Consider the following 27,139-nt stretch of genomic DNA (forward strand, 5'->3'; position numbering starts at 1 on the left):
AGAGGAAAGGAAATAAGGATGTTTCTTCCAGTAATTCCTTACAAAAGGCATAATACTTGCCTTCAAAGAGCTGGTGGGTTGTCACATGGAAGAAACATTCCACTTAATCGGCACAGCCCCAGTGCCCAGAGCTAGGAGTCATGGGTAGTCATGTCAGGGTGACACATTTCAGCTCCATATAAGGAAGAGCCTTCCACAGTTAGGGTGATCTAAACGCTGAACGTGGATGAAAACGGGAGAAGCAAAGAAAATCCCAGGGTGTGGTAGCTTCTTTCCCTGAGTGGTAGGTCCTTAAGCACGTTTGTTTTATTATGGTTTTTCAACTGACACGTAGATTTCCATATACTCTTCTGCAGGTCTGATATGTTTTACAATAAGAAAACTAGGTTAACTAGGTCCTAGGCAAAGTAGTGAGCTACAAAGTAGTAAGGGTCCAGGCAGAGGCTGCTAGCGAGGGGATGGGGTAATGACCTCTGACATTCGGTCCATCTCTAAGATCCTACACATCCAAAAATACGTGGGCAGTTATTAAAGGGAAGCTTTTCAAAAGTATTTTTAAGATGATTGCCTTTTAATTAACGTTGAGTCGAGGCCTCGTTCCATTGTTCGCCGCAATTAGCACGGGCGTTTGCTCGACTATGATCCCAAGTCTCTGTTACAGCGATTATCACATTTATTGCCATTGTGTAATGAGAATTAGATAGACACGGTGTCTGCCCTCTTAGGACAACAAATGATGTAAAGAGTATACAGTAAGAGCCGGACACGAACGGTGAACAAATACAAAAGAGAGCAAAAAGGTTCATGTAGCAAACAGGGCAAGCTTTCAGGCTTACAGGAGTGGGGACTAGGTACGCAAGGACCTTGGGAAGTGTGCCCTGGGTGGGTCAAGATCAGGAGCTAGCCCTCTGCTCCAGTTAACTTCAGTGGGCTTCCTGGGTGAAGCGAATTTTCAGAACGATCTAGATTCTGGCAATCATACATTTGGTTAGGGGAACCTTTGTCCCGGGCTGCCAGGAAAAAGAAAAAGAAAAAAGTCAAGATAGCCTGAGTGGCTGGTTCCTCACGTCAATCCTGTTCTCCTGTTCTGTTCCTTCGTGATCTCTCACTACCGACTCCCCCGTGCTGATCTGAGATGGGGGAACCAAGACCTGAAAAGGGGAAATGAGAGGAAGGGGTATTTGTGGACTGTGATAGATGTGGAGTCGGGGAGAGTCCTTGAGTCCCCGAGTCACTGCTAAACAAACACACAGGCTTTGCCCCTCCTGGCTGAGCTGTGACTCTGGGCCAAGTTACTTCTCCTTTGGACTCACTTAACCTTTAATCTGGGGATCCCCACTCATGTTACTGACATTAACTCCTCTATCTTTACAACAACGCTAGGTTGATGGGAAAAATAAACCAAAACACAAAAATCTTATGATCTGCTTGAGTCCAATGTGGTAAAATACAAATAATCCATAGCCGAAGTTTATTCTTTCATAATCACTTGTCTTCACTTTACTGAAAGGGAACCTGAGTCACAAAGAGAGGAAGTAAGTTTATCCCATGTACACCCTCCAGCTTTTGGCTCTATTGATATAAATAACGTTCTAACAGTATAGTATTTTTCTTTCTGAAACTTCTTGTCGTGGTCATTTTACGGGTGGGGATACTGACACTGAGGCTCAGAGTGACTGAAATGGACTGTCTCAAGGCAAGCCTGACAAAAAATATCGTGCCTGGATGAGAAACTCAAGAACCCAAATTCTCAAAGCAAAATTCTTTTCCGTTAGATTGCCACCCAGGTCTGAAGCATTAAGTTCACTTGAGGTTTGTGAAATGAGGTGATTATGGCTGTCTAGTTCAAGTTCTGGATACCAAGAACAGTGCGGGGTCTGGGGCTGGTAGCAAGAGGCATCACGGTCCATGACCTTCGTAAAGAGTTTAGAGCGTACGGGGGCGCCTGGGGGGCTCAGTCGGTTGAGCGGCCGACTTCAGCTCAGGTCGTGATCTCGCGGTTCGTGAGTTCGAGCCCCGCGTCGGGCTCTGTGCCGACAGCTCGGAGCCTGGAGCCTGCTTCCGATTGTGTGTCTCCTTCTCTCTCTGCCCCGCCCCGACTTGTGCTCTCTGTCTCTCAAAAAATAAATAAATGTAAAAACGAGTTTACAGCGTGCGAATGTGCAGCTGCCATCACACTCTGTCCTCATCAAGGACATCAACAGCGTCCCTTTTACAGCCGAGGAGGCCAGGACTCGTTTAGCGGCTTGTCAGAGGACCCGGTTAGCAAAGGGCAGAACTGGGACTGAAACTCAGGCCTTCCGTACCCAAGTTCAGCGAGAACGCCCTTTGAGGGGAAAGAGGCCGCCTAATTTTTCCTGGGAGACCTAGAGGAGATTAAGGGAAGGTGGGAAGAAGCTAGTCCCGGCAGCACCCCAGCCCGTGTGTTGGCAAAGATTACCGTCACCGGGCATTTCAAGTGATGACACAGCACTGCTCTGGGCACCGTGACGTCTACCGCAGCTCTGGCTTCTGAAGGCCTGCAATCTAACACCAACACACCGAGAAGAACAAACATGCTCACGACACATAGATGGCATCTACTGCAGTGACAGATCTGCTGTGTTAATCCCCTACAAGGGTAGAGAGGAAAGCATCTGTAGCATACACGTGGCCAGATCAGTTTGGGACGTAGAGAATTTAAGGGCACAAATAAAAACGGGAACAATAAAGAAGAGCAAGCCGGGCAAAGAAGAAACACACGTACACAAGCAAATGCACACACCAATCCGGGAAGGGTTTCTCGGAAGGAAAAATAAACCTGAGGAGTTCCTTTTCTCTTCTTGGAAAGGGAAGAAACAATGGTGTGGCGGTGTCATGGCAAGAGCAGAGGGGAGAGCGCGGGATTTAGGACAGAACTTGTCCCAGGCCTATGGAACAGCTACAGAGACGGGGAAGCAGGGAGGCAGGGGCAGTGGACAAAGAGGGCCTTGAGCAAGTGGAAATTCAAGAGAGGTCACAACCTGCCTTGACTCCTCAGACTATGCCCAAGTGTCTCCACCCCCACGCTTTCGGAAAGCTCGTGCTCTGTGTGTTTCAGAAACAAGGACCCCCACCTTGTGGAAGCCTGTCTGGAGAAGAAGGCCGGGTGCCACGGTGAAGGCGTAGAGGATGGGGACCTTGAGGGTGCTGGGCAAGGGGTCTCAATCCGTCCCCATCTCCCCAGCTTCTACCACCCAAGGAGGTTGCCAATGCAAAACTTATTCATCTGGACCCAGTAATTGTTAGAGACTTCCCAGTTTGTTTTTTATCAAACCCAAATCTTCCTGTTTGAGTTTGAGGCCAGTGAGGAGATTCTTCATGTAAAGACTGTTGAGGTCTGCTGGGACATAAACATTAGTCAATGGATCAGTTCAAACTGCAGCCAGGTAGAGACACCTGTTCCTCTCCGTGAACTGTGTTTACTGACTCGTCATCCTTTGTGACCCTAAGTAGTCAGAGAAGCAGCGGCAGAGAACCACTAGGAGACCAGGGTGAATAATATGCAGAAAGAGCGCCTATCCTCTAGTTGCCGGCCCCTTGCAGAAAGGGTCCTGGGAGATAAGGTGCTGGCTCAAACTGTGACAACTTGAGAGCTGAGCCAAAAGTTAACAATTTCAGACTTTCAGAGGAAGCTGCTCATTCCTAATCATGCTGGTTTCTGAGCTGACACAACCAATAAAATTTGCAAGGGTGGTGTGAGAATTTAAGGATTTTTGTGATAATGATTCTTATGATTATTTTTGCCAATATTTGTTCACCTGCCATGTTTACAATGCGCTCTTTTTAACCCCCCCCCCACATGTCTTAACGCATTTAATACAACCACATGAGCCGATACTATAGGAACTGACACAGAGAAGTTAAATAACTTAATGGGGGGGGGGGGGTCACGCAGCTAGTACACGAAGGCACTAGGATCCAACTACAATTTACATCATTCCGCTAAAATGATTTTAAAAAGAATGTTCAACCAAACATCTGATACATGTAAGACATTGTTCTAGGTACTATGTAGAAGATACAAAAGATTGTAGACAGTTCCTTACAAAGAGCTCAGGGTATAGCTGCAGATATTGGCAATCTTGGTAATCGTCTCTATGGCACTAAAATTGTGCTCATTTTATTCACCTACATCGTAGCCTTTTCTAACTAGAAAAGACCTTACATCCTCAATGCTATTGTCCTTTTGTGGTTTTTGTTTGGGGGGGGGGGTGTTTGTTTTTGAGAGAGAGACAGACAGAATGGGGGAACAGGGTAGAGGGAGAGAAAGACTCTTCAGCAGCCTCCACGCCGCGCACGGAGCGGGACCGGGGCTGACCTGAGCTGAAATCAAGAGTCAGAAGCTCAACCCACTGAGCTACCCAGGTGCCCCATCCTTTCTTTTTTAAACAAAAAAGGCAACCTGAGGTCCAGTTAATCGATCAACAGCTAGAGAATGGCTAGTGGCAAATTCACAAGTGGAAGCCACCTTTTCCAACACGGGATGCTGACGTCCCCACGTGTCTGTGGCCTGGGTATGTCAAGGCACCAGGGGAACGCCAGGACAACACGAAGTGCCCTCTTCTGACCCCACACGCCGGTCAACTCCCCTTCAGTCCCGGGTCCCTCCTCCGGGGCTGCCGCTCTTATCCGGCCTTCCTCCTCCCTTCCCGACCCCCCCCCCCCCCCGCTCCGTGACACAGGCCCGCACCCGCGCGCGGCTGGGGGAGGCGGGGTCCACCTGCCCGAGGCCCCGCACGGCGAACTATCCCTGCGACAAGAACGACCTAGGGAGGAGGCGAGCCAGCGGGCTCCGGACAGCAGGACCGGACGCGGCCCGCCCCTACGGTCCCCGCGGCGACCCTCCCCCGGGCTCGGAGAGGCCCCTCGGCGGGCAGGGCGCCCCGACTCTCGCGGGGGATCTGCCGCACGCGATCCCCCACCCCCAACCCGCGACGGCCGGGCCCGGCCCGCCCCCTCGCGCGCCTCCCCCGGCCCGCCCGCGCCACCCCGCCCCCCGCCAGCGTGCGTGACGTGTCCCCGCGGCGTGACGCGGCGCGGCGCCCGGGAGGGGGAGCGCGCGGGGGCGGGGCGACGGCCGCGGCGGAAGTCGGCGTCTGCGGAGACGAGAAGGACGGGGGCGCGGCCCAGGCGGGGAGCCCGGCCGGACGGCACCGCCCCGTTTCCCGCCCCCTGCCCTGAGCGGAAGTGACGACAGCGGCCGCCGAGGTCACTTCCTGCTGGGGTGGATGAGGAGGAGCCGGAGACGCCGCGGAGGAGACCGGAGCGAAGACGGGCCGCGCCGGGGAGAGGTGAGCCCCGGCCTCGTCGCCGGGCCTTGGCGGGCCGCCCCGGAGCCTCGCGGGCGGCATCCCCGGGGTCGGGCCGCCCAGCGGGCCACGCACAGGCCCGGCCGGGCCGCCGGCAGCGCGGGGGCGGCAGGGCCCCGGGGTGTGAGGGGAGCCGGAGCGCGTTCCTGTGGTGGCTCCGCGGGGCCCCGGGGCGAGGCCCGCTTGGCCGGAGGCAGGAGGGAGACAGGCTCCGGGGGCCGGGACCCCGCAGCCGTGGAGCCGCAGCGCCGGCCTCGGCGCGCCTCGCCCTCCCGGGCGGGCCGCGAGCTGTGGAAGGGCGAGGGCCCGGGGAGGTTGCAGACGTGCGACGAGCGGCCTCGCGGGGACTCTGTGGGCGGCAGGGAGAGGCGGCTCCGGGCTCCTGCGAGGGGGCGATCGGGGAGCCGGGGGGTCGGGAGGAAGGTTCCCGGTCAGGTCCTTGCCGCGGCGGGATTTGCACCCCCGAGTCTTGCGGTTGGAGGGCATTCCTGCGGCAGAGTGGGGGCCCCGCGTTCCAACGGAGCGATCCGGGGCTCAGAGTCCGGGGCAGCTTCCTGGAGCGGCGGAGAGCAGTGTTTTTCCTCCGTCGCGGTCGCGGAGATGGGAGCAGCCCGGAGAGGAAGCGCTGGCCTCTGAGCTCTGAGGCCTTGTTATTGTGTATCTTGTGTGTGGGACTGCGTGTCTGTGTTTGTGTCTGTTTTCTCCTTCCTTTGGGGTGTTTCTGTCGCCCTCGTTCCCTGGTCGTTTTATAGACTGAAACTTACTGATTATCCTAACGTATATGGTGAGAAAAAGAGCTCAAAGGATCTAGAGGAATTCTGGTTAGATGAAATTTCCAAGATCAGGAACTCGCCCCCACCCCACCCCACCCCACCCCACCCCACCCTGAGGCCATTGAGGCACCTACATTCCGGCCTTGAGCTCTCTTGTTGATGTGGGTGCTGCGGCCCTGTCATCCACCCTGGGGAACCGAGAGTGTGGCCCTGCCCCCTCCTGCCCGCATCTCCCTGAGGCAGCTTCACCCCTCCCTCCTTTTTGCTAAAAGGTTGACCGACACAAAGCTGCTTGCTGCCAGGAACAGGAAACTTATGGAGGAGCTGTAAGTCTGGGTGGAATGAGTTCAGATCAGCCAGACTCCTCCACCTCCCCAACAGAAGCTTCTCAGAAATGCCCGCCTTCTCCCCTCCCCGTTAAAGGGAGAAGATGTAAAAATACTTCTCCAAGTAACGTAACTGTACATGTGGTGTGTTTACTTCCTGTATCCCACGGTGTTTTTCAAGAAGGAGGGGGCAGTCTCCGACTGGGAGGAGTTTCCTTCTCCCGGCTCATAGAATTCGAAATAAATCAAAATCAGATGTTTTCTTGAGTGGCACAGGGACTTGGATTTTTTTCACCCTTTTAAACTGGTACATCTGGGTGAACTCAGGCATGTGTGTCTTGGCATCTGGGCCTGTCTGGTAATCCAAGAGAACGGTTTGGCTTGTTTGGGCTGCCTCTCTGGACCCATTTCACGGCACTCTTCCTTTTTTTACGTCTGAAGGGCCGGTCTGGGGGGAGAAAGCAAATGCTAGAGACGGTGTTTGCACTTTGTGGTTTGAAGTCAGGTGAGAGGTAATTATGGCCTTTGAAGCCGATGACCCGAGGACCATCATTCGATGACTTGGGGATTAGCAGTTTGGAGGTGACCTGTTCGAAAGAAAGCGGGTTACATAAGGAGGGAAGACAGGGAAGGAAGGTGGGGAAAAGGCTGTGCCGGAACACGGAAAACGTTGGGAGGATAATAAACAAATAGCACCTTAAAGTAATTGATGTGGCTTGTGTCTCTCAGCAGGAGGGTGAAAATGAAAGCAGGCTGTAGCATCGTGGAAAAGCCAGAAGGAGGTGGAGGTGAGCAGAAGTTAATCATCTCTGGTGTACCTGGAATGTTCCTCCCGGGGTTCCTTTTCTCTCCACTGGGGCTCTGTTCACAGATGTCAGGCTGTGACCAGACAGTCTGACTGGGTGGAGACCGCCAGCACAGTTGTGGGCTTGTTTCTAATGAAAGTATATTTAACGCGTCTGGTCACCACACCTTTATCCCGGGCTTGAGTCTCCTCCCTGTTGGAGACACAGCTCCACCCTGGGGGAGGGGGCAGGGTAAGGGGTCTTTCAGCTCTATTTTCCTAAAACCTTAGTTTGTCTTTCCCGTTTGTTTCTGTTGGAACTCTCATGCCCTCGTGGAAAGCGGGTGTGAGATTTAGTAGCGTAGGAAAGGGCGACGGGCTGGGACACCTTGGTGCTGCCGTCCGGCTCTAGCAGATCAGATGATTGCCCCAGGGAAGGCGACGCGCCTTGGCTCTCCCCTCCCCTGTTGTGTCAGCCCCAGCTGACCCAGGGGGGTGTTTATGGCATGTTTGCACAGCACTCCTGAGGTTCTGAGCGTCGGGCTGCGAGGTCGGGGATACTGATAGGTGTGTGCCCAACTCCTGACTGCCTTGATCTTGCCCTTTTCACATTAAAGGGTATCAGTTTCCCGACTGGGCCTACAAAGCCGAGTCGTCCCCGGGCTCCCGGCAGATCCAGCTGTGGCACTTCATCCTGGAGCTGCTGCAGAAGGAAGAGTTCCGCCACGTCATCGCCTGGCAGCAGGGGGAGTACGGCGAGTTTGTCATCAAGGACCCGGACGAGGTGGCCCGCCTCTGGGGCCGCAGGAAGTGCAAGCCACAGATGAATTACGACAAGCTGAGCCGGGCCCTCAGGTGAGGGAAAGGATTCCCAGATCCACGGTTTTAAGAGATTGGAAGGAGACGAAGCAGTTGGGTGAATGTTGGATAGAGAGGGTATCAGGTGGTGAGAGACCGCTCTATCGAAGTGAAGAACAACGTGTGGCTTTAAAGTGGGAGTATAAGAGCTTCTGGATCTGAGTAGCACAGGCACAGGAGGCAAAGGCATATCTTTGGTCACACGTAGGAGGGATTCCAGCGCGGTTGGCATCGGATCCTGACAGACAACCGAGTCCGCTCTGCAGTGGGCGAGGGTGTGTGGTGAAACATGGACCGGAGCTCACTTAGAATCCAGAGGATGAGTTTAGACTTCCCTGTTAGAGGTTGGTTAGACTTTCTCTCTTTAGGCTTTCCTAGAAGAAACGGAAAAGTGAGGCAAGCACACGGGAGGAGGGTTCGCTGAATGGCAGTGACCTCACCTTTCAGCAGCCGTAGCTGGGAGCTCCGTTGTCGGTCCAGAGGTCGCTCCAGCAGGTCTAAAGATTGACCACTTCAAGGTTTCTTGGGTTCTTTTTTTCTCCCCTTGTCAGTTTTTGCATTTCATCACCCGTTAACCCTCAAGGGGCCAGAAGGTAGGTTACAACCCGTGCTGCTGAATGGATGCGATGCCAGAGGCTCCGGGTCCGTTGAAGCCCCTGCCTCTCTTCCTTCTTGGCGACCTTGAGCGTCAAATCTGCGGCAGCTGTGCTGGAGCCGCTCTCATCCTCGTGAAAGTGAGGCAGGCCAGGCCGACAGCTGTTTCCCAGATGAGGGTACACGACTCTTTGACCTGCCACCATCAAACGGTTCTGCGTTTCTGTGTCTGCGCTTTGCGCTCGGTCTCCAGACCAGCCTTATCAGGTCTCCAAGAGACTAGTCTGCCCCCACCTGGGCAAGGCAGGACATGCAGTGGGATAGGAAGGAAACAGAGTATGGAACTGAAAGTGTAGAGCGGTGGACGACAAAAAGGTGGCTGGGGCTGGGATAGGTGTTCAGGATCGGAGAGTGCGATTGTCTTTGTAAAGCCCTAGCCAGGCACTAGAACCTAGTTTGGAAATGGAATGGGAAATGGAAGCTCTTAGGTCTCCCAGCCCTAACCTGAAGGCCAGGCTGCGGAAGGATAGTGATGTTTCCATGTAATTTAGAGCAAGGCCCGTTTGTCTCGGTGGTTACCTAAGTGTATCAAGAACTGTCAGTAGCTAGAAGGTAAATTGACACATACTCCTATTTTTACAGATACTATTATAACAAGAGGATCCTTCATAAAACAAAAGGGAAAAGATTCACTTATAAATTTAACTTCAACAAGCTGGTGATGCCTAACTACCCATTCATCAACATCCGGTCAAGTGGTAAGAAGCAGACTGTTCTGGGGGGGGGGGGGGGTGCGGGGGGATGAATTTTGAATTGAGAAAGGATTTTAAAAGCCCAAGTCTAAGACCTGGCATGTTGAAGGATTTTTAGAAATGCTGAAGTCAGGTGGATTGCCTCCAGGGTCTTGTTCAGGTTTCCCTATTTGTCCCGTACAGGGAGTGACAGCCTCTGCAGCCTCCGAAGAGGTGTGTTTAGTTGTGTCTTTGCTTCCCTTTTCTACATGTTGTTTGTATCTCCCAGATACTCTTGCTCTGTCCTCTTTAGGAACTATGTTCCACGGGTCTGTGTTCATCTTTCAGGTCAGAACTCAAGAGTGTTAACACCCTGCCCAGCGGCTCTTTCATAGACGAGGGCCTGTTTCTACAAACACTTCCGATTTTCTATGAAACTACCAAGCTCTCCCTTATCGAGTGAATATCATCAAAACCACAGCATCCTTAATCACAGAAGGGGAGGTTCATATGTTTGCAGTGAAAAGCAGTGTCTTTGATCTGCACTAGCAACTCCTCAGAGACTAAGATCTGGGTTGTTTGACCTTCTTTCCTCTTACGTGCAGCAAGGCTCCCTCCAGACTCTCCTCTAACCACTTTCCATCACCACTCCTCACGAAGCGTTGAGGTCTGCCTCTGCCCGTGCAGAAGGCACCCTCTTAGAACGGGTTTGCTTTTGTTTTGTTTCAGATGGAAGTCTTATCCCTGTCCAAGAAAACAGATTGTATTTAGTTTCTGACCAGCCCATCAGTACTGTGTTTTTGTGGCGTTGTGTGTTAAGGCAAAGAAATCTGATTGTAATTCTGCAGATTCTGAGTTCTCCGAGAAAAGTTGGAAGAAACTTGAAAAATCAGAGCGGGGGTGTGGCCGGGAGAACATAACGCTGAGATCCATTGTAGATAGGTAATTACTACACACAACAAGTTAGGGCAGTTTTAGCTTGACTCTCCTATCGGTAAAGTCCTGTGTCTCCTGTAGCCACTCCCTCCTATCCCTGGGGCATGCGCTTTAAAAAAAAAAAAAAGTGGTATTGGAATGCATCTCTCTAATTACAACCTGTTTTCTTTCCTTGTGCCTGAGGGAGAGGTGTTAGGAAATCAGACCTATTCTAGTCACTGGAATCTTGTTTCCTCTGTTTTCGCTCCTGTCCCCTTCTGCGTACCTAAGGGAATTGAGACTATGGATGGGTAGTACACCAACAATTTTGAAGAAAATGTTGGTGTTCCATACCTCCTGCCTGAAAAAAGGTTCACTGCTTTTGTTTGGACCCGTTTTTTCCTATTGAAAACGCTGAAGTCCAGCCAGCCACTTGAAGAGCCTGGAAAGGGACACATCCGTTAGCCCTTGGGAGTTACGTGCTTTTCCGGGGCAGGCAAATCGGGCCCCTCACTCTGTGAAGTCTCTGGTGTGCTGGCCCAACAGCACTGGCCTAGCACAGCCTACTCTCCCTGATGAAAGCAATCGGACCAACCTTGATCCTTAACTAAGCTCAGCACCCTAATCGAATGAAAAGTCACAGGGAAAGGAAAAGAGTAGACATTTTGTTTGTGTATACCACTTGGTTGCGTACGTCCCGGGTACAGATAACTCCAAACCACTGGAGCCATCAGTTCGTAAAGGACTTTTACCCAGACCAAATGTTGTTTCAGGGTTAACTTTTATGACGACGGGGAAATGTAGCATTTGTTGAACAACTGCTTAATGGAGGTACTTCTGCTGGGTGTGTTTATGAATTCTGTCATTTAACTCTCCCAGCCTACTAAGCTGTACGTCTCCACACTCACATGTTACAGATGATAAAATGACGGATGACGGCAAAGTCAGAGATTGATGAGGGCGGGTTGAGTAGCGTTACTGTACAGAGTTGTTGAATAGTTTCTCAGGAGACGATTCCTGAGAGACTGAGCTATTGACACTCGCTCGTGTTTATTGATAGGTCATACTTTCCTCCCCCAAATTGGGATTCATTCGTTTGCTCAACAGATAGCGTGTTAAGTCCTGAAGACGAAAAGAAAAGATGACGGAGGAGTTCTTTCCCTCAAGGAACTTAAAATTTAGCGGGAGAGATCAGATATATGAGGTCTAGCACAATTCGGAGTAACGGTGTGAAGTGTGATAAGCACTCTACGTAGCAGAGCCCTGTGGATTTTGATTCTGGAGGTCAGACGGGTCACGTCCAGATGGTGGCGATATGTGTGTGCTTTTAGGAAACAGTAGATGCTGATGGGAACAGACCCAAATAATACAGAAACTTAGAGTGAGAAGCAAAGGGAGCGCTCTTTTCCCTTCCTGGCAGTCCTCGCTGTTGACAGTTTAGGGCAGGGTGCTTAACACGTGGTGGTATCAGAAGTACTTCTGCGCACAGCATTTCATGTTTATCTTGAAAGCGTGCTATGAAATACGTTGTTGTATACGTGTTTTTTAACGTGTGCTGTCTTTGCATAAGAAACGCTGGGAAGATGCAGAAGGTGCTAGCAAAAACGGTTACCTGTCAGGTGGGGGGTGGGCAGGACAGGCCATTCCGAGGAGGGATTTGAGAGCTCTCATTCTGTGCCGCCCCGCCCCCAGCCCGGGTTTCTACAGTTCTCTTTATTTTGGAAAACTTTAAACCTATGGGAAAAAAATTGGACAAAATAGAACAGTGATTCCTCCATCTAGATTCACTAATGGTCGACGTTGTTGCCACATTTGCTTTTTCTCTTTTTTTTTTTTCAAGTTTATTTTTGAAAGAGAGATTCAGAGAGAGAAGGCTCTGTCAGCGCAGAGCCTGATGTGGGGCTCAAACTCACCAACGAGTCTTTTTGAGGTTAAGTTGCAGACAACACGACGTTTCTCCCATGTTCCCCCCGTAGGTCCAAGGACCTTCTCTTCCACAACCACAATAACATTATTAACACACCCAGGAAATAAGACATTGTTCTAATACTCTTGTCTAACATATGGTACGTAATCAAACTACACGTCTTTTACAGTTTTTATTTTTAAACGATGATGACTGTGTAGTAAAAAATTACTCGTTGTAACAAATAGTTAACGTAGTTAGCTGTGTGCCAGTATTATCCTAAGGACTTTATAAAAATATTAAACCTTTTACTTTTTATTATTTTTTTAAAGTTTTTTATTTTTATTTATTTTGAGAGATAGAGAGCAAATAAGGGAGCGACAGAGAGAGAGACAATCCCAGGCAGGCTCTGTGCTGTCCACACAGAGCCCGACTCGGAGCTCGATCTCACGAACCGTGAGATTATGACCTGAGCTGAAATCAAGAGTCAGACACTTAACTGACTGAGCCACCCAGGTGCTGCAACCCCTTTAGTTTTTATAACATGAGGCTTAGTCCTTTTACTACCCATTTTACAGGTAAGGAAACTGAGGCACAGAAAGATGAGTAAATTATCCAGAGTCCCACAGCTAGTAAGTGGTAGGGCGAGGGTTTGAAAGTAGGCAACGGTCTTGTTATTTCCATTTTGCAAAAGGGGGTCAAAAGCCAGTTGGTTACAGGTCACAAGGTAGAAGGTGCCAGAACTGAGATTCAGTATGTCTTTTTTAATTTTTTTTAATGTGTATTTATTTTTGAGAGAGAGACAGGGAGACAGAGGATCCAGAACGGGCTGTGCACCATCAGCACAGAGCCCGATGGGAGCTTCAACTCATGAGCTGCGAGATCAGGCCCCGAGTCGAAGTCGGACGTTCAACTGACTGAGCCACCCAGGCGCCCCCAGAACTGAGATTCAAACCCAGATTTTCCAGCCTTGCCACCCAGATTTCATAGTGGCTCCTCGAAGGCGGTCTTGTTCTAAAGCAGCGTTATGCACAGTGTTTTAAGCAGCAAGCTCAGTTTTTCAAACAAAACCTTAGATTTGTTCTCTCAGCACATCTACCCCATAGAAAAGTGGTGCTGCTACTCAGCGTGGGAGGCGAGGGCCCGTAGTGCTGCCCCAGCACGTGTGTTCTCTGCTCTTACTGCAAATCAGCATACCTTAGCCTGTGTGAAGAAGGAAGTAGAAGTTTAAAAAAAACCAGAACTGCCTAGGAGACAGGACCTTCTTCCCTCCCTGGCACTCCCCAGAACACACCTTCCGAACACATAGAAGCAGCTTTTTTGCTTTTCGGTACATGTGCTCTTAATACAAAATTAAGACGCAGATGAGTCCAAAAGAGAATTTTAGCCACTAATAGGCTGGTAGAAGAGATCCTTTTGGCCTGAGACGACCTTGATGCTACTCGGATTGTATATACAAGGTCATCTACCAGTTTTTCCAGTTGTAAGATTGAGTTACTGGCTTTAGGGGAAAAAGGCCCGACGGAGCCGTTTCCACGGAAGTTCGGTTTGGGAAACGCTACTCTGGCACAGTTCCTCAGTCGCGTGTGCCTAGAAAGCCACAGTGCACGGCCCGGCCACCTGTAGAGTCCTGGCTGAGGAGGGCCCATTGTGTCAGCAACGGAAGGGGGCAACTGATGGGGGCACTTTCCGACCACACCAGGCCTTACACCCTCTTGTTCCTTCTCCTTGGTCTGGTACTTCCATTTACTTGGCTTTTCTTATTTTTTCCTTCTCCCGTATCTCTGCCTCAAGAGTGTAGAAAGCCCTCCTGACATCATCACTGATAGAAGCCGCTGGTACCTCCCAGGGGCCCAAAGGGTCTCTGAGGCCTCAGATGGCATCCCTTTCCTCTGACTTGTTTATAGAAGGACCTTGGGGGGAGTTGAGAACTCGCAGGCCTCTGAGGCTGATGTTTAGTGTGGTGTTGGTTTTTGCATCCGTTAGAGTTTCGGTACCAGCAGGCGGACGTGGGAGAGGGGGTGGTAGGTCTTCCGTTTTCTCCCAGCCTCTTCAGTGCTTGAAAGCAGGATGGGAATGGAGAGCATTATATGGAATTTGTTAGAGGAAAATAGATTTACAGACATCAAAAAATACTTGAATCTCTGTAGTGATCGTGTATCAGAAATGACAAAGGATCTACCACAGCAACTCACCTTAGTAAACACGTGGCCTTTTCTTTTTTAAGCTGTTTTTGCTCTTAAATATGGTCTTGTTCGTGACCGTGTATGTGAGGTGCAGAGTCTTTGGGCTTTTAATGCGTTGCTTTACATACATGTCCTTTCCGGTTTTGTTTGTGTTTGACTTGCTCGCTTGTTTTATTGATACAGCCCAAACTATGAAAGTAAAAAAGAGGGGCACCTGAGGGGCTTAGTACATTTTTTTATAAAAATAAAAAAAGACTCTTTGCAAAGCTGAGAATTGCAGCAGGTGATACACGCACAGTAGTTTGAGTCGCCGAGGAGAAGGCTCGTGTGCCCATCTGTTCGTCCCGCTGACCCAGACTGGGCCCCGACGAACCCATTGACCCCGGCTGCTTTATTACATCTAGTTGCAAACAACGGGGAGTCCCCACCGTGGTGGACGTGATGTTGGAGGACAGACAAATAAGAAATGTGATTTCGGACGCCCCGCGGGCTGGAGGCTAGGGGAGCCCGCAGCAGCCGCGTCCTGGGGAGGGAGCTGAGCTGCAGCTGCTGGGGGGGGGGGGGGGCGGAGCGCGTGCTTCCTGCTGTGACGAGCTGTAGACCCCTCGCGCTGCTTATCAGCGTGCCGGCGGTGGGTGACCAGTCCTCTAAAGTGGCCTTTGTCTCCTCCGCCCCACAGGTGTGGTCCCCCAGAGTGCGCCACCAGTGCCGACGGCCTCTTCCCGGTTCCATTTCCCCCCTCTGGACACCCATTCTCCGACGGGCGACGTGCAGCCCGGGCGGTTCTCCGCCGGCTCCCTCGCCGCTTCTGGCCAGGAGTCCGGTAACGGCGCCGAGAGAAAGGCGGAGCTGCCGGAGCTGGACGACGGCTCGGCCGCCGACTGGCGCCGGGGCGTGGACCTCCTGTCCTCGCGGAGTGCCGTCGGTGCGGGAGGGATCGGCCATCAGAAGCGCAAGCCGGACATCATGCTTCCTCTGTTCACCAGGCCCGGGATGTACCCTGACCCCCACAGCCCCTTCGCCGTCTCTCCGCTCCCTGGCCGTGGAGGCGTTCTCAACGTCCCCATCTCCCCAGCCCTGTCCCTGACGCCCACCATCTTCTCCTACAGCCCGTCCCCGGGCCTGAGCCCCTTCGCCGGCAGCGGCTGCTTCTCCTTCAACCCTGAGGAAATGAAACACTACCTTCATTCTCAAGCCTGCTCCGTGTTCAACTACCACCTGAGTCCGCGGACATTCCCCCGTTACCCGGGCCTCGTGGTCCCGCCTCTGCAGTGCCAGATGCATCCTGAGGAGTCGGCCCAGTTTTCCATCAAGCTGCAGCCCCCGCCAGCTGGGCGGAAGAACCGGGAGAGGGTGGAGAGCAGCGAGGAGTCCGCCCCCGTCACTGCTCCCCCGGTGGCGCCTGTCCCCCCGAGAATTAAGGTGGAGCCGGCCTCCGACAAGGATCCGGAGAGCCTCGGGCAGTTGGCGCGGGGGGAGGAGCGCTCCCAGGAAGAGGGCCCTGTGCCGGGCAGGACCACGGAGGAGGAGAAGGGCACCCTCTTTGCCCGCCCGGCTGTGCCGGTCTGGCCCTCCGCACCCGTGGGCACCCCGAGCGAAGAGCCCCTAGAGGTGGCTGAAGACAGTGAGGACAGGCCTGGCAGAGAGCCCAACGCGCCTGAGAAGAAAGAAGACGCCCTGATGCCCCCCAAGCTCCGGTTGAAGCGGCGTTGGAACGATGGCCCCGGAGCCCGCCAGCCGAGTAAGAACGGCGCGGCCCTCTGGAGGGGGCCGGGACCCCGGGGCTTGGCCGCGGCCGCCGACGCCTAGAACTGGGGGGGGGGGGCGGGGGGTCGGGGACCGTTTGTACTCTAGTCACACGTGTCCGTGTATTTATGTAGCGAGATTGGGGGGGGGGGGGTGGGGGGAGGGAGTTAGACTGGTTTGATCATTCTAGGGGCATAGACTTGTATTTTTATGTTTGGGGGACGGGATGGGCATCTTCTGTTGTAAATTAGGTGGGGTATGAACACTTTCCCTGGTGAGTAGCACGCGGGGAGGTCGATGAACTGAGAGGAGGAGGGGCCTCCGCTTCTTGGGGAGGCTCACACTTCCCGACAAACTCTCTCGGGGGCCTCGCTACGCCTGGCCCCGTCTAGTTCAGGTTCCAGACTTCTTTTCTATTGTATTTATATATGGAAAGCCATTAATGAATTTCTTTTGCTCTGAGAGATACACGTAAAGGGAATAGGGTGTGATCAGGAGGGTGAGTGGGGAGAGCCCATTCATACTATGGGTGTCGCCTGCGATGTTTCTGTATAATTATTTCAGGGGAGGAATGAGATAACCTGTCTTACTGGGACGGGGGGGCGTGTTCAGATGTTGCTTTTTTCCTCTTTTCCTTTGTTGTTGTTGTTTGGCGTTTTTTCCTTTGCTTTTAAAAAAAAAAACGTTTGCAGGAAACGTGAGACGTTTGCGCCGGTCACGGGTGGGGGTTGGGGTTTCCGCAGGGGTGGGGCCGGGGGCCCCACTGCAGATTTATTCAGACTTACCCCTGCTTCCCGTAGTGAGGAGCCGTGAGGAGCTGTAAACTCTGGTTCAGGGAAGCAAGAAGAGGGCGGGAGGACATAACCCAATGCCTTTAAAAACAAAACACATACAAAAATGATCTTCATCTTTCCTTCTCCATCGTGGGTTTGGAGAGCCAGGCTGCAGCGTGGCCGTGGGCGCGCTGAGCAGCACGACGTGGGAGATGTCCTTGCGTTGCGTCTGGTTCTCTGGCTGTTTCTTAAGTCGAGCCTTAACAATGAGCATACTTTCACCTGATACGGGTCTGTCAGCAGAAGCCCAGAGAAGGGCACGGACAACTTTGCAGACAAGCCAGGAGCGTCGAAACAGGGTTAAGTTTCGAGTTGGCATTTAGTTGTTCCCCTGGGCGTCACCGGGACGGGAAGCAGGACGGCGGGATTGTGGGCGACAGGGGCAGGTGATACCTGGAAATTCAGAAGGTAGCCGGGGTGCGAGTGGATGTCGGCGGAGACTGAAGGGCGAGGCGGGCGGAGACACAGAAGGCGGCCAGATGCCAAGAGCCTGGGGGGAGCGCGGGAGTTGGTGTCCGTCCTGTCGTGGTGGTGCCGTTCCTGGTGTACCCATTTCCCTAGATTGTTCTAATCCTCCTGATCGGCTGGCCGTCCCCCACCCCTCCCCGAGACTCCGGTTTACAGATGGCGAGGAGTGGTTTCTCCATGGGGAATCCCCTTCCCTCGGCACGAAGGAACGGGAAAGTACTGCTCTTACGTGAAGCGAGAGAGCCCTGACTGGGGGCAGAGAGAAGCCACAGCCACCCGTGTGCGCGCACGCGTGACTGCGAGGTGTGCCGAGATGCCGGACCGGCTCACGTCTGCCCGGCGTCCAGGAGGCAGGGAGAGAGGAGATGACTCCCTATCCGGTGGAGGCAGGGAGCGGGCACAGGGACGCCGTCTAGGAAGTGGCGAGATCCCTGACTGCACCTTAGCCTGAGGAAACTGTATACTAAGAAGCATTCAAAGGTTGTCTTTTAATGGGGGGGAGGGTCTTTTTTAAAAGAGTGCATGCGGGAGGGGCGGGGGAAGGTCAGAGCAGGTGAGTGGGTTGGTAGGTGGCTTGGGATGTCTTGAGTCCATCGTGCTGTTCTCTGGCAGGTGTCCTCGTTCAGATTTCCAAATAGTGACTTGTCTTTCCCTAGGAAGGGCTCAGGAGAGTGGTCTATCAACTCAGGCTTTGGTCAGGCTGCAGAGGGCTCCCCGTTCAGCCTCCTTGGGGTTGGTTATGTTTTTGTCCGTTTCTTTCTCTGCACCTCTTACCTCGGATCAGAAAGCAAGCCCAGGCAGGTGGAGGAAGGATCTCTGCGTGGCATTGCCCAATCTAACCAGGGTGGCTGGCCGGCCCCCCTCCCTGTCCACGAGAGGGGGGGGCCAGCACGTGTCGGTATGAACTCAGGAATAGAAACTCGAGGCCTTTAAAATAAGAGGGAGGAAAATCCGTGATGCATACCTGGAAACCCCTGGAACCCAAGTGCCAGATTTAATTCCTAGATGCTGCTTCTGTGTGAACAAGAAGTCACCGCTTTTACACTTGAAAAAACACACTCGAAAAACGTTCAACTCCATGAGAAATGTTTTTTGGCTTTAAGAAATTGTTTGGTGTTTACTGTTTTCTTTGGCTGCCATTCCTCTGGTAAATCGTTGGTTGATCTGCACTGTGCGCGGCCTGGCGTCGGGAAGGGCCCTTCTACAGAGCCAGACTTGCTCAGGAAGGGGACCGGGAATGGGGAAGTCATCGACATGACATTTCCCCGGGGCAGTGGGGTGGGAGGTGCCTCCTCACCCCGGGGGACCCATTCCGGCCGGCACCTGTCTCCCTGGCCCGGCACAAAGCCAGTCCTAGCTCTTCGCGCCGCATTTCAGCATTTCATCCCTGTCCCGCGGCAGGCGGGGAAAGGGGGACGAGACCGGGCCTGTTTCTCCCGTTCCCCCCACGTTTCGCTGCGCCAAACCTTTCAGACTTTGCAGATCTACGTCTTGGAATTTCATCAGTCGAGAACTTGTTGATGCAGACAGTTTGCTTTTCTGACTGTAGAGGGAACAGTAGTGGTCTCCCAAGGGCATCCGGCACTGCTGAGCTCCTTCTTCTTTTTTAAAGGATGGCTGGGTGCGTAGCAAGCGATCCACCAGGTCCCTTCACCCCAGTTTTCAAGCTGCACTGCGTTAAACCCAGCTCGCCAGCCGGCAGGGAGACGCCGCGCCCTAGTCCTCTGTGGGCCAAGAGACCCTGCGAAGCATTAAAAAGTAGTCGAAGTACATCACTTCTCACCAAGCGGGTAGTCAGTTGGCTGTTTGTCCCTTGTTTTTTGTTTTGTTTTTTTTTTAATTTATTCCATAATTATGTTTATACATTTTGTAAAGGGTGATGGAACATACGTTTTAAATTTGCTTAGAAGAAAATTTTTGACCCATTCTTTCGTGAGCAGTTCTCTTCTTCGTTTTGGTGGGGTGGGGGAGTCACGGCTCATTCGCTCCGACATAGCTAAGCATTCTTTGAGTTACAGAATGGCGAGGCAGGGATCTGGGAGTGAGGCGCTCACGCGTGGGGGAGGACTTCTAGGCGTGGCTGCAGCAGAACCAGCGTGCAAGTGTGCGTACGTGTAAGTAACCGCCTCCATCGTGCAGTGCCTTTTAGACGTTCCTCTTTCTATAAAGTCTTCAAATTTTTGCATATATATTATATATATATATGATGTAATGTTATAGAAATATATGTATAATATACATATTTTTTCCAGGGGTATCTGATAGCTCTGTATTTTGTTATGGAAGTTGAAAGAGAAAAAGTATTTTACCTCAGAAATTAAAGTTAAATAAAAAAATACTTTTAAGTAACGCCTGCGGGGTGTCGGTGGTGTTGACGCGCCGGGGCGGTCGTGGCAGAGAACTCGCCGAGCCGCGCCCGCTCACCCTCCCTGCCCCACGCGTCCTCACGGGGTGCCAGCGCGGTGACGGGCAGGTCTCTTAACCGCCTCGGGGGCTGTTGAGACCCCGGCGGCAGCGGCTGCAGCCAGACAAAGGACAGCTGACGCCAGGGATACGAGTTCGTGGGGGGAATTTTGACCTCGGGATTGTTTGGAGGGTCCGGTGAGAGTCTGTGGCAGGGGCGCCGGCCGGCTCAGCTGGTGGAGCCTCCGGTTCTGGATCTCGGGGTCGCGAGTTGAGGCCCCACATTGGGCCTAAAGCTTACTTTAGAAAAAGGGAAGAAGTGCACGGCGAAGCCGGCCCCGTAGGCCACGGGCTGTGCTGTGCGATTCCGTTTCTACGAAGCGTCCGGGAGAGGCGAGTCCGGAGACGCAGCCTGGCTGAGCGGCTTCGAGGAGGGCAGCGTGACTGTGACCCCTCGCGCGTTCCCAGAGGGACAGGAGCGCTCTGCAGTTGGCGGCGGGACTCGCATGACGATCTGATAAAGCCCGCAGGACGGCGGTCGCTCCGAAGGGGTGAATCCCGTGGCTTGCGGTTGTACCTCCGTGAAGGCGGTTTTGTTAGGTTGTGGTTCCGCGGCAAGCTGGCTCCGGTTCCGGGGAAACCAGCGGAAGATGACCATCCGGAGGCAGGAGGGGAGCCCGTGGGATGTCGAATGTCCTGCCACACCGCCTGAAAAAATGGTGCCACGCCCTCTAATCTCGTCGCGCCCCCCCCCCCCCCCCCAGAGCTCCCCACGTTCGCAGAAGCCCAGCCAGGTGTTGGGTTTGACTTCCGCGAGAGGGTCCTGTGGGTCGGGAAGGCCCGGATGGAGGAGGTGCCGAGGCTGGCCCGCAGAGCCAGGGCGGATCGCAGGAGGTCTCAGGAGGGGCCTGGAGGGCTCACGTTCTCCCGGGCCGGCCGCGGCCACACCCCGTGTCTAACAGGAGTCGGGGCCTGCCGCTGAGCGTGGCAGTCCCGGCCTCTAGAGCCTCCCACCCCCCCCCCCCCCCCCCCGAGCCTGCTGGCACCCCTGCCCACGGAGAGCAGGGGAAGGGACAGTGACGAAGGTGGCTGCTCGAGGCCGAGAAGCAGCCCGCTCAGGCTGGGAATGAGTGTGCGAGCAGACCCCGGAGCTGGGAGCCAGGCAGCCGGTCAGAACACGGTCGATCCGTCCTGTGTCGCCGCCTCCGTGCACAGAACTGTGGGATTGCTAGATGCGGAGCAGAGAGAGAGGTGAGCGGGGCAAGGCGGCGGGAGGGGGAAGGGAGGGCTCAGCCCCTCAGGTGGGCGGGCTCCCGGTCACCTCCCTGTCCCGCGCGCAGCCCCACACAAAGCCTGCGTTGTAACCAGAGCAGTCGCCCCGAGCCGGGCCTCCTGGCGTCGGCTCCTTTAAACACCCTGTGAGGCAGGTGCCGCTGGCTCCCGTCGTGCCGAGGGGACACCGAGTCGCGCTGTCAACTGGTGCGGCCCCCGTGTGAGCCCCACCCGTGCGCTCAGCCTGTCGGCCCTGCTGACCGAGGACACCCTCTTTTCCTCCCCCTCCCCCTGGCCAGTGACCTCTCATCCCTCAGAATTCCACTCGCACGCCGTCGCCGACAGGGGCCCTTCCCTGGCTCCCCTGAGGCGTCCCGTTGCCCCCATGCCGGCCTCCGAACCACGGCCTCGCGCTGCCACCGGTGCCGTTGGTCTGGCCGCTGACAGCGTGGTGGAGAAGCCGGGGGCCGGCACGTTGCCAAACCCTGAGGATGCCTGACAAGCGTTTGTTGGACAGACGGGAAGCAAGAGACGCACGAGGGGTGTTCGCCTGGGGTAGGGGACACAGGCCTGGGATACAAGGACAGGCTAGGGGACGAGGGGACAGCGGCACTCGGCGGCATACGGTGTCTCTGTGACGAGCTTCCGGGCCCGGAGGAGTCCCCGTGCGGAAGGCGCTGTGCCCTGCGGCTCCCTCTCCCCCTGCCTCTTCATGCTCTGTCTCCTCTCCCTGCGGCTGAGCCCCCCTCCCTGCAAACCTGCCTCTCCCCGGGGCACCCACGTGTGTGCTGCAAACTCACGCCCACGTGGAACGTGTGCCGGCGGAAAATGAACCGAGACCCCTCCCACTAAGGCTGCTCCCTAAACAGCCCAGCGGGGTCTTTCCCTTCGCGCCCCTTTGGCCAGGATTGACTCACACATTCCAGCCTCACTCACTTGCCCCCGAACCCACAGAAAGAAATTTTTAAGGGTGTGCGACAAGGCAGCTAAAAATCCCCAGAAGGCCTGCTGTGTAGACAGCCCCCACTCCGGCATCCCCTCCCAGTCGTGGTCCTGTGGCCAGCTGTGCTGAGCCCCAGGGGAGGGGAGGTGAGCTGGCGCTGGCCTTGCCCCCACAGCCGCTCCCCCCCCCCCCCGCTGTTTTCCTGGCTAGGACATGGGCAGGTTACAGAACCTGCCTGTGCCTCAGTTTCCCTATTTTGTGGAGACCGAATGATGCACACAAAGCACTTAGTACTCAACATCATTTGTTGTAAAGATTTTATTTTGAAGTCATCTCCACGCCCAACGTGGGGCTCGAACTCACAACCCCGGGGTCAAGAGTGGCACCCACTGAGCCAGCCAGGCACCCCCCAAAATCACTCTTTTAATGAGACCGGATGTCTCCTCATTGAGGTGCGGCTCTGTCTTCACGCTCCTCTCCTCTGCAGGGCTGAGTGCCTTCTCGTCCCCCTTTGGCCCCTCGAGAGGATCCCTGGTTTGCAGATGAGAGAAAGGAGACCCGGCACGGGTGACCTGTCCCAGCCATTTAAACAGGTTTCCGGACTCCGAATCCCCAACTTTCCCCGGCCCTTGCCTCGGATCTCTGAGGCAAGAATGAACACACGGAAGGAAGTTGTGGGGGGACCCCGGCCTTGGTGTTTCTCCACTGTCGGGCCAGTCTGGAGCCCAGGAGGCTCTGGTCAGACAGGCTCCAGGGGCCGGGCTGCCTGCCGACCAGGGAGGGAGGAAGATGGAAGATGGAACCCTTCGCCAGCGCAGACGAGCCGACCCGGAGGAGCAGTGCCCGGGGCCTCCGACCGCAGGCCTCAGGATGCGGGGACGCGTCCGGGCAGACGACGGGGTGGGATGCAGCCCGGACACTGGACTGAGCCTGGACAAGAAGCCCAGGCCTCGGGCCCGCGTCGCCGCCCCTCGCCTCGGCTGGCAGGTGCCCGTCCCAGCCAACTTCTATCCAAAGGCTGGTCTGCAACCAACCTTGGTCCCAGAGAGCTAACCAGCAGGGAGGCACAGGGCCTCGCCCCTGGAGCCCTGCAGGGACCTCACCAGAGAGGGGTAGGGAGGAGGCAAGGTGCCACTCTTGACCCCGGGGTTGTGAGTTCGAGCCCCACGTTGGGCGTGGAGATGACTTCAAAATAAAATCTTTACAACAAATGATGTTGAGTACTAAGTGCTTTGTGTGCATCATTCAGTCTCCACAAAATAGGGAAACTGAGGCACAGGCAGGTTCTGTAACCTGCCCATGTCCTAGCCAGGAAAACGGCGGCGGGGGGGGGGGGGGGGGCTGTGGGGGCAAGGCCAGTGCCAGCTCACCTCCCCTCCTCTGCTCCTCTGGGGCTCCCTCCAGGAGGCAGAGAACAGCGTTGAACCAGGGGTCCAGCAGTGGCCGGGCAGGACCCAAAGTTCTGTGTGTCGTTAAGAATTGCTTCCCCTCCCCCATCCCTCCAAGTGACATAAACAGGTGAGAGGGTGGGCAGCCGGCCTCACCTGGTGTTTTGAGATGTGTCGTCTTTGTGTGACGTTTGTCCTCTTGGCAACTGGCGGAAGGAAAGGGGAGGGGAAACGGGCCGGTGGTGTTGCTCTCCATTCGCACCACCACAGGTAACGAGGTCTGTTCACTGTCCTGCTCCCGGCCCGGCTGGAAAGCGTCTGCATCCGTGCTTGTTCAAGCTCTGGCCTTCTGCTGCCCGGTTCCGCCCAACCCCCGTGTCGAAAATAACCAGCACCATCTTGTCCAAATCCACAGACTTGCCCCCTGCAGAAAGTACTTCTGATTGTCCCCATTTTGCAGACGAAGGAAGCAGAGGTCAAGGAAGTCAAGTGAGTTGCCCAAGGTCGACTCTGCCGTCGAGGAGCCAAACCAGGACTCAGCCTGAACTTCCGACCCCGAAGTCCGTGCACCCCTCCCCCCACCCCCTGCCTCTCAGCCGTGACACACAGAGCCTAGAAGCTGGAAGGAGGGCAACGGGGTGGCTTCAAAGAGGTCCCTGATGTCCCTAAGGGGACTTGTGGAATCAGGGATCAAGAATGCAGGGGGCTCTTCTGGAACAACCTCCAGGCCACACGGCGCAGTCAGTGGTTCACCCACAAAACACGTGGCGGCCCATGCGTGCCGACAGCAGGTCCCCGCTCTCTGGGGACTCCTGGTTTGGCCCGGGAAACAAGCTGACATGATGAACTGATGGTGGCCTGGTGACAGTAGCCATGCATGTATTCAACTAGCCTTTCCTGAGTGCCTGCCGCATGCCAGGCTCTGTCCTGGGCTTTCAAAGTCAAATAGAGATGCTCCTTACCCACCAGGAGCTTCCCCCTGGGTGGGGTCCCCGCAGACACAGGCCGCCCCCCACGGTGCCACCGCCTTCCCCAGCAAGCTGCAACTTTCCTGGCCCGGGGAATTTTCAGTACTGACCGGGCAGGCAGGAACTCAGGTGTTCCCACAATACTCGGGGAGTTCCCACTCTCCCCACGCCCCTTCTGGAAAGAACCAGAGCCTCGAGTGCCCCTTCTGACCCCGGGCAGTCCCCGGATGGACTGGTGCTCTTCCCTGCCAGCACCTTCACAGCCACCTTTGGAGCCGCAGGCGCAGCAGCAGCAGCAGTGGGGGGGGGGGGGGGGGGGGGGCGCCTGGCCTCCTCCCGGCTCCTCTGGCCCGGCCCTGACCTCCGAGTGGGGCTCAGCCTGGGCCTGGCGCACCGGGAGTGCTGGGTGGTGCTCAGCACTGGAGAGGTCAGGTCAGGTCCAAAGACAGAGGCCCAGCTCCCTCCAGTCCCGTCTGGCCGGTGGGGAAGCCTCGGTCCCTGTAAACCTGGGTCTTGTCCTCAGAGAGTCCTAAGTGATGCCCCCAGGACACAGATGCGGGCAGCTGGTTCCTGGCCTGGGGTGTGGCCCCTAGTAGGGGGAGTTGGCGAAAGAGAGGGAGGCATCCTGGGCAGCAGCCTAGAAGGACTGATGCTAAGGGGGTCAGCTTGGGAGGGGAGGAGAGGGCAGTAGGGGAGGGGAACGAGGGGAAGGGAGGATCCAGGGTGCAGCCCAAGCCCAGGTGGGGGCCGGCCGGAGGGGCAGGGGGTGATCCTCTGGGGGGCCAGATGCAGAGGTAGGCTCAGGAATTTTCAAGGAGTGGGCAGGGGCTGCAGCAGGGAAGGGCAGGGGACCCCCCCGTCCCAGCCTCCTGCCCACAGTATTGATCTGCTAGATTACTCAATTTCACCCGTATTGATCAGGTAATTGCTTTATCTCGGGTCTCATTTGAGCTCTGCATTCTCCTGGCTTCCCCTTCTCTCTCCCTCTTGTTTTTCCTATCAGCCTGACACAGGGCTCCTTAACACAGAAAATATATATATATATATATATATATATATATATATATATATATATATAAAGATACAAAGTTTGGTTAGCTTGTTGGGGGGTGGATGGAGCTCCCTCTAGCCCCTGAATCGTCTGCTCTCCAGAAGCCCCTACTGGCTCCAGATAGTGGGCAGGTTGGCTGTCCCGAGCTCCAAGGTCCAGAAAGGAGCTGGGGAAATAGAATCCATGGGCTTCGGCCTCTGTTTCCTCTTCCCGTCACCCCACCCGCTGCCCCCCGACTGCGACCCGGAACCCCCTACTCCTTAGCCAGGCTTTTGGGCATCACCAGGTCTCGGGAGCCCCGCCTCTGCCCCCTCGCTGCCTCCTCGGGGGCCTCTTCAACGGCGGTAGCGCCCCGTCGGCCGTGCCCTCTCTGCAGCCCTGTGTGGGCCCCTCTTCCTAACTCCTGCTCCCCTCAGCCTCACCCAGCCCAGTGCCCCGCCCCCAGGGCCCAGGCAGCCTGGGGAAGGGGAGCGTGGGAAGGGTGCTCACAGCCCTCCCCCAGGGAGCCCCCCATCTGAGAAGCAACAGTTCCTGGCTTCTGCAGAAGAGACAGACCCATCTGAGGACCAGACAGAAAGACCCACACAAAAAAGACAAAAAGTCAAGGCCCAGAGGGGAGCAGGCAGTGAAGGGTCCTGGACAAGTGTCATTTTGAGCACCATCTTCCAGAGCTCAGGTCACAGACCAGCCTGGCAATGGATACAGATACAGAAATTGTAACTCGCAAGCAGGACCACCGGAGCCTGGGTCTGGAGTCTGTGGCCAAGGGGACGTGTCCACCCGCAGCCATGTCCTCCGTCCAGCCCACCCTCTGGGCTCCTGGCACGCGGGGACCCCTGTCCACATGATGGAGTGGTGAGCAGTCTGTGCCCCAGACGTGCCCCCCTGAGCAGGGGTGCGGGGGGTGGTCGCCTGTTCGTTCTCCTGCACAAGCACCTGCAAACGTCAGGAGTGGACCAGGCTGCAAAGACTCTTAACATTGGAGCTCCGTCTTCAAAACTTCCACTGAGAGCTCGGTTTATAAGACAGATGAAAGCCTGCGTGACCTCTGAAGACAATGAAGTCTTCATGGTTATTGGCACAACCCTCCAGACACCTCGAGGTGCCAAAGGGCCAATGTCAGGGCGATTTGAAAAGCACTGCGTTGAGATCAAACAGCAGGGGACATCTCTCCCCTGGGCTGGAGCCCGGTCCTGTGTGAGCAGAGACTGGTGCAGGAATGAGATTTGCCGGTGGCCGTGCTCCCCTGTGCGGCCCGGACAGCAGTGGGAGGGACAGGAGGGACAGGGGCTGGGGACAGGAGCAGCCAGGGGACTAAAGGGCCCCCAGAGGAGGGCAGCTAGCACCCTCCGAAGAAGGTGCAAAGCTAGAGTTAGTCAACAGGATCTTCAGAGAGACTGTGTGCCAGGCATGGAGGGAGGGACCCGGAAGTTCCACGGTGAAAACCATGACTGGGACCCTCCCCGGGGGAGCTCAGAGACCCTAAGACACTATAAACCAGCTCAGCCTCGCAGCCCCCACTCCACCCATGCCCACCCCCCGGGGCCACCGGGCCTGTTCCGGCCCATCTCTGAGTCGCTACGGGGGGGGGGGGGGGGGGGGGAGCGCTTTTTTTTCTAATTTTTCTAATTTTTTCTAATTTTTCTAATTCTTCTAACCTTCAA

At 55.1% G+C, this 27,139-nt stretch overlaps 1 protein-coding gene across 2 annotated transcripts; it reads left to right on the plus strand.

The window, feature by feature from the left end:
• Nucleotides 1-5,224: 5,224 nt before the first annotated feature.
• On the plus strand, nucleotides 5,225-16,212 carry ETV3 (ETS variant transcription factor 3). Of its 2 annotated transcripts, none has more exons than XM_042925662.1 (5): nucleotides 5,225-5,312; nucleotides 7,159-7,217; nucleotides 7,831-8,068; nucleotides 9,308-9,423; nucleotides 15,083-16,212. In XM_042925662.1, the coding sequence occupies exons 2-5, from the start codon at nucleotides 7,172-7,174 to the stop codon at nucleotides 16,210-16,212; spliced, it is 1,530 nt and encodes a 509-aa protein (XP_042781596.1). In that variant the 5' UTR covers nucleotides 5,225-5,312; nucleotides 7,159-7,171. The 2 variants fall into 2 exon arrangements, with proteins under 2 accessions (XP_042781596.1, XP_042781597.1); XM_042925663.1 differs by having other exon boundaries at nucleotides 5,262-5,312; nucleotides 7,162-7,217.
• The last annotated feature ends 10,927 nt before the right edge of the window (nucleotides 16,213-27,139 follow it).

The sequence above is a fragment of the Panthera leo genome, chromosome F3, assembly GCF_018350215.1.
Source record: "Panthera leo isolate Ple1 chromosome F3, P.leo_Ple1_pat1.1, whole genome shotgun sequence".
NCBI classification, from domain to species: domain Eukaryota; kingdom Metazoa; phylum Chordata; class Mammalia; order Carnivora; family Felidae; genus Panthera; species Panthera leo.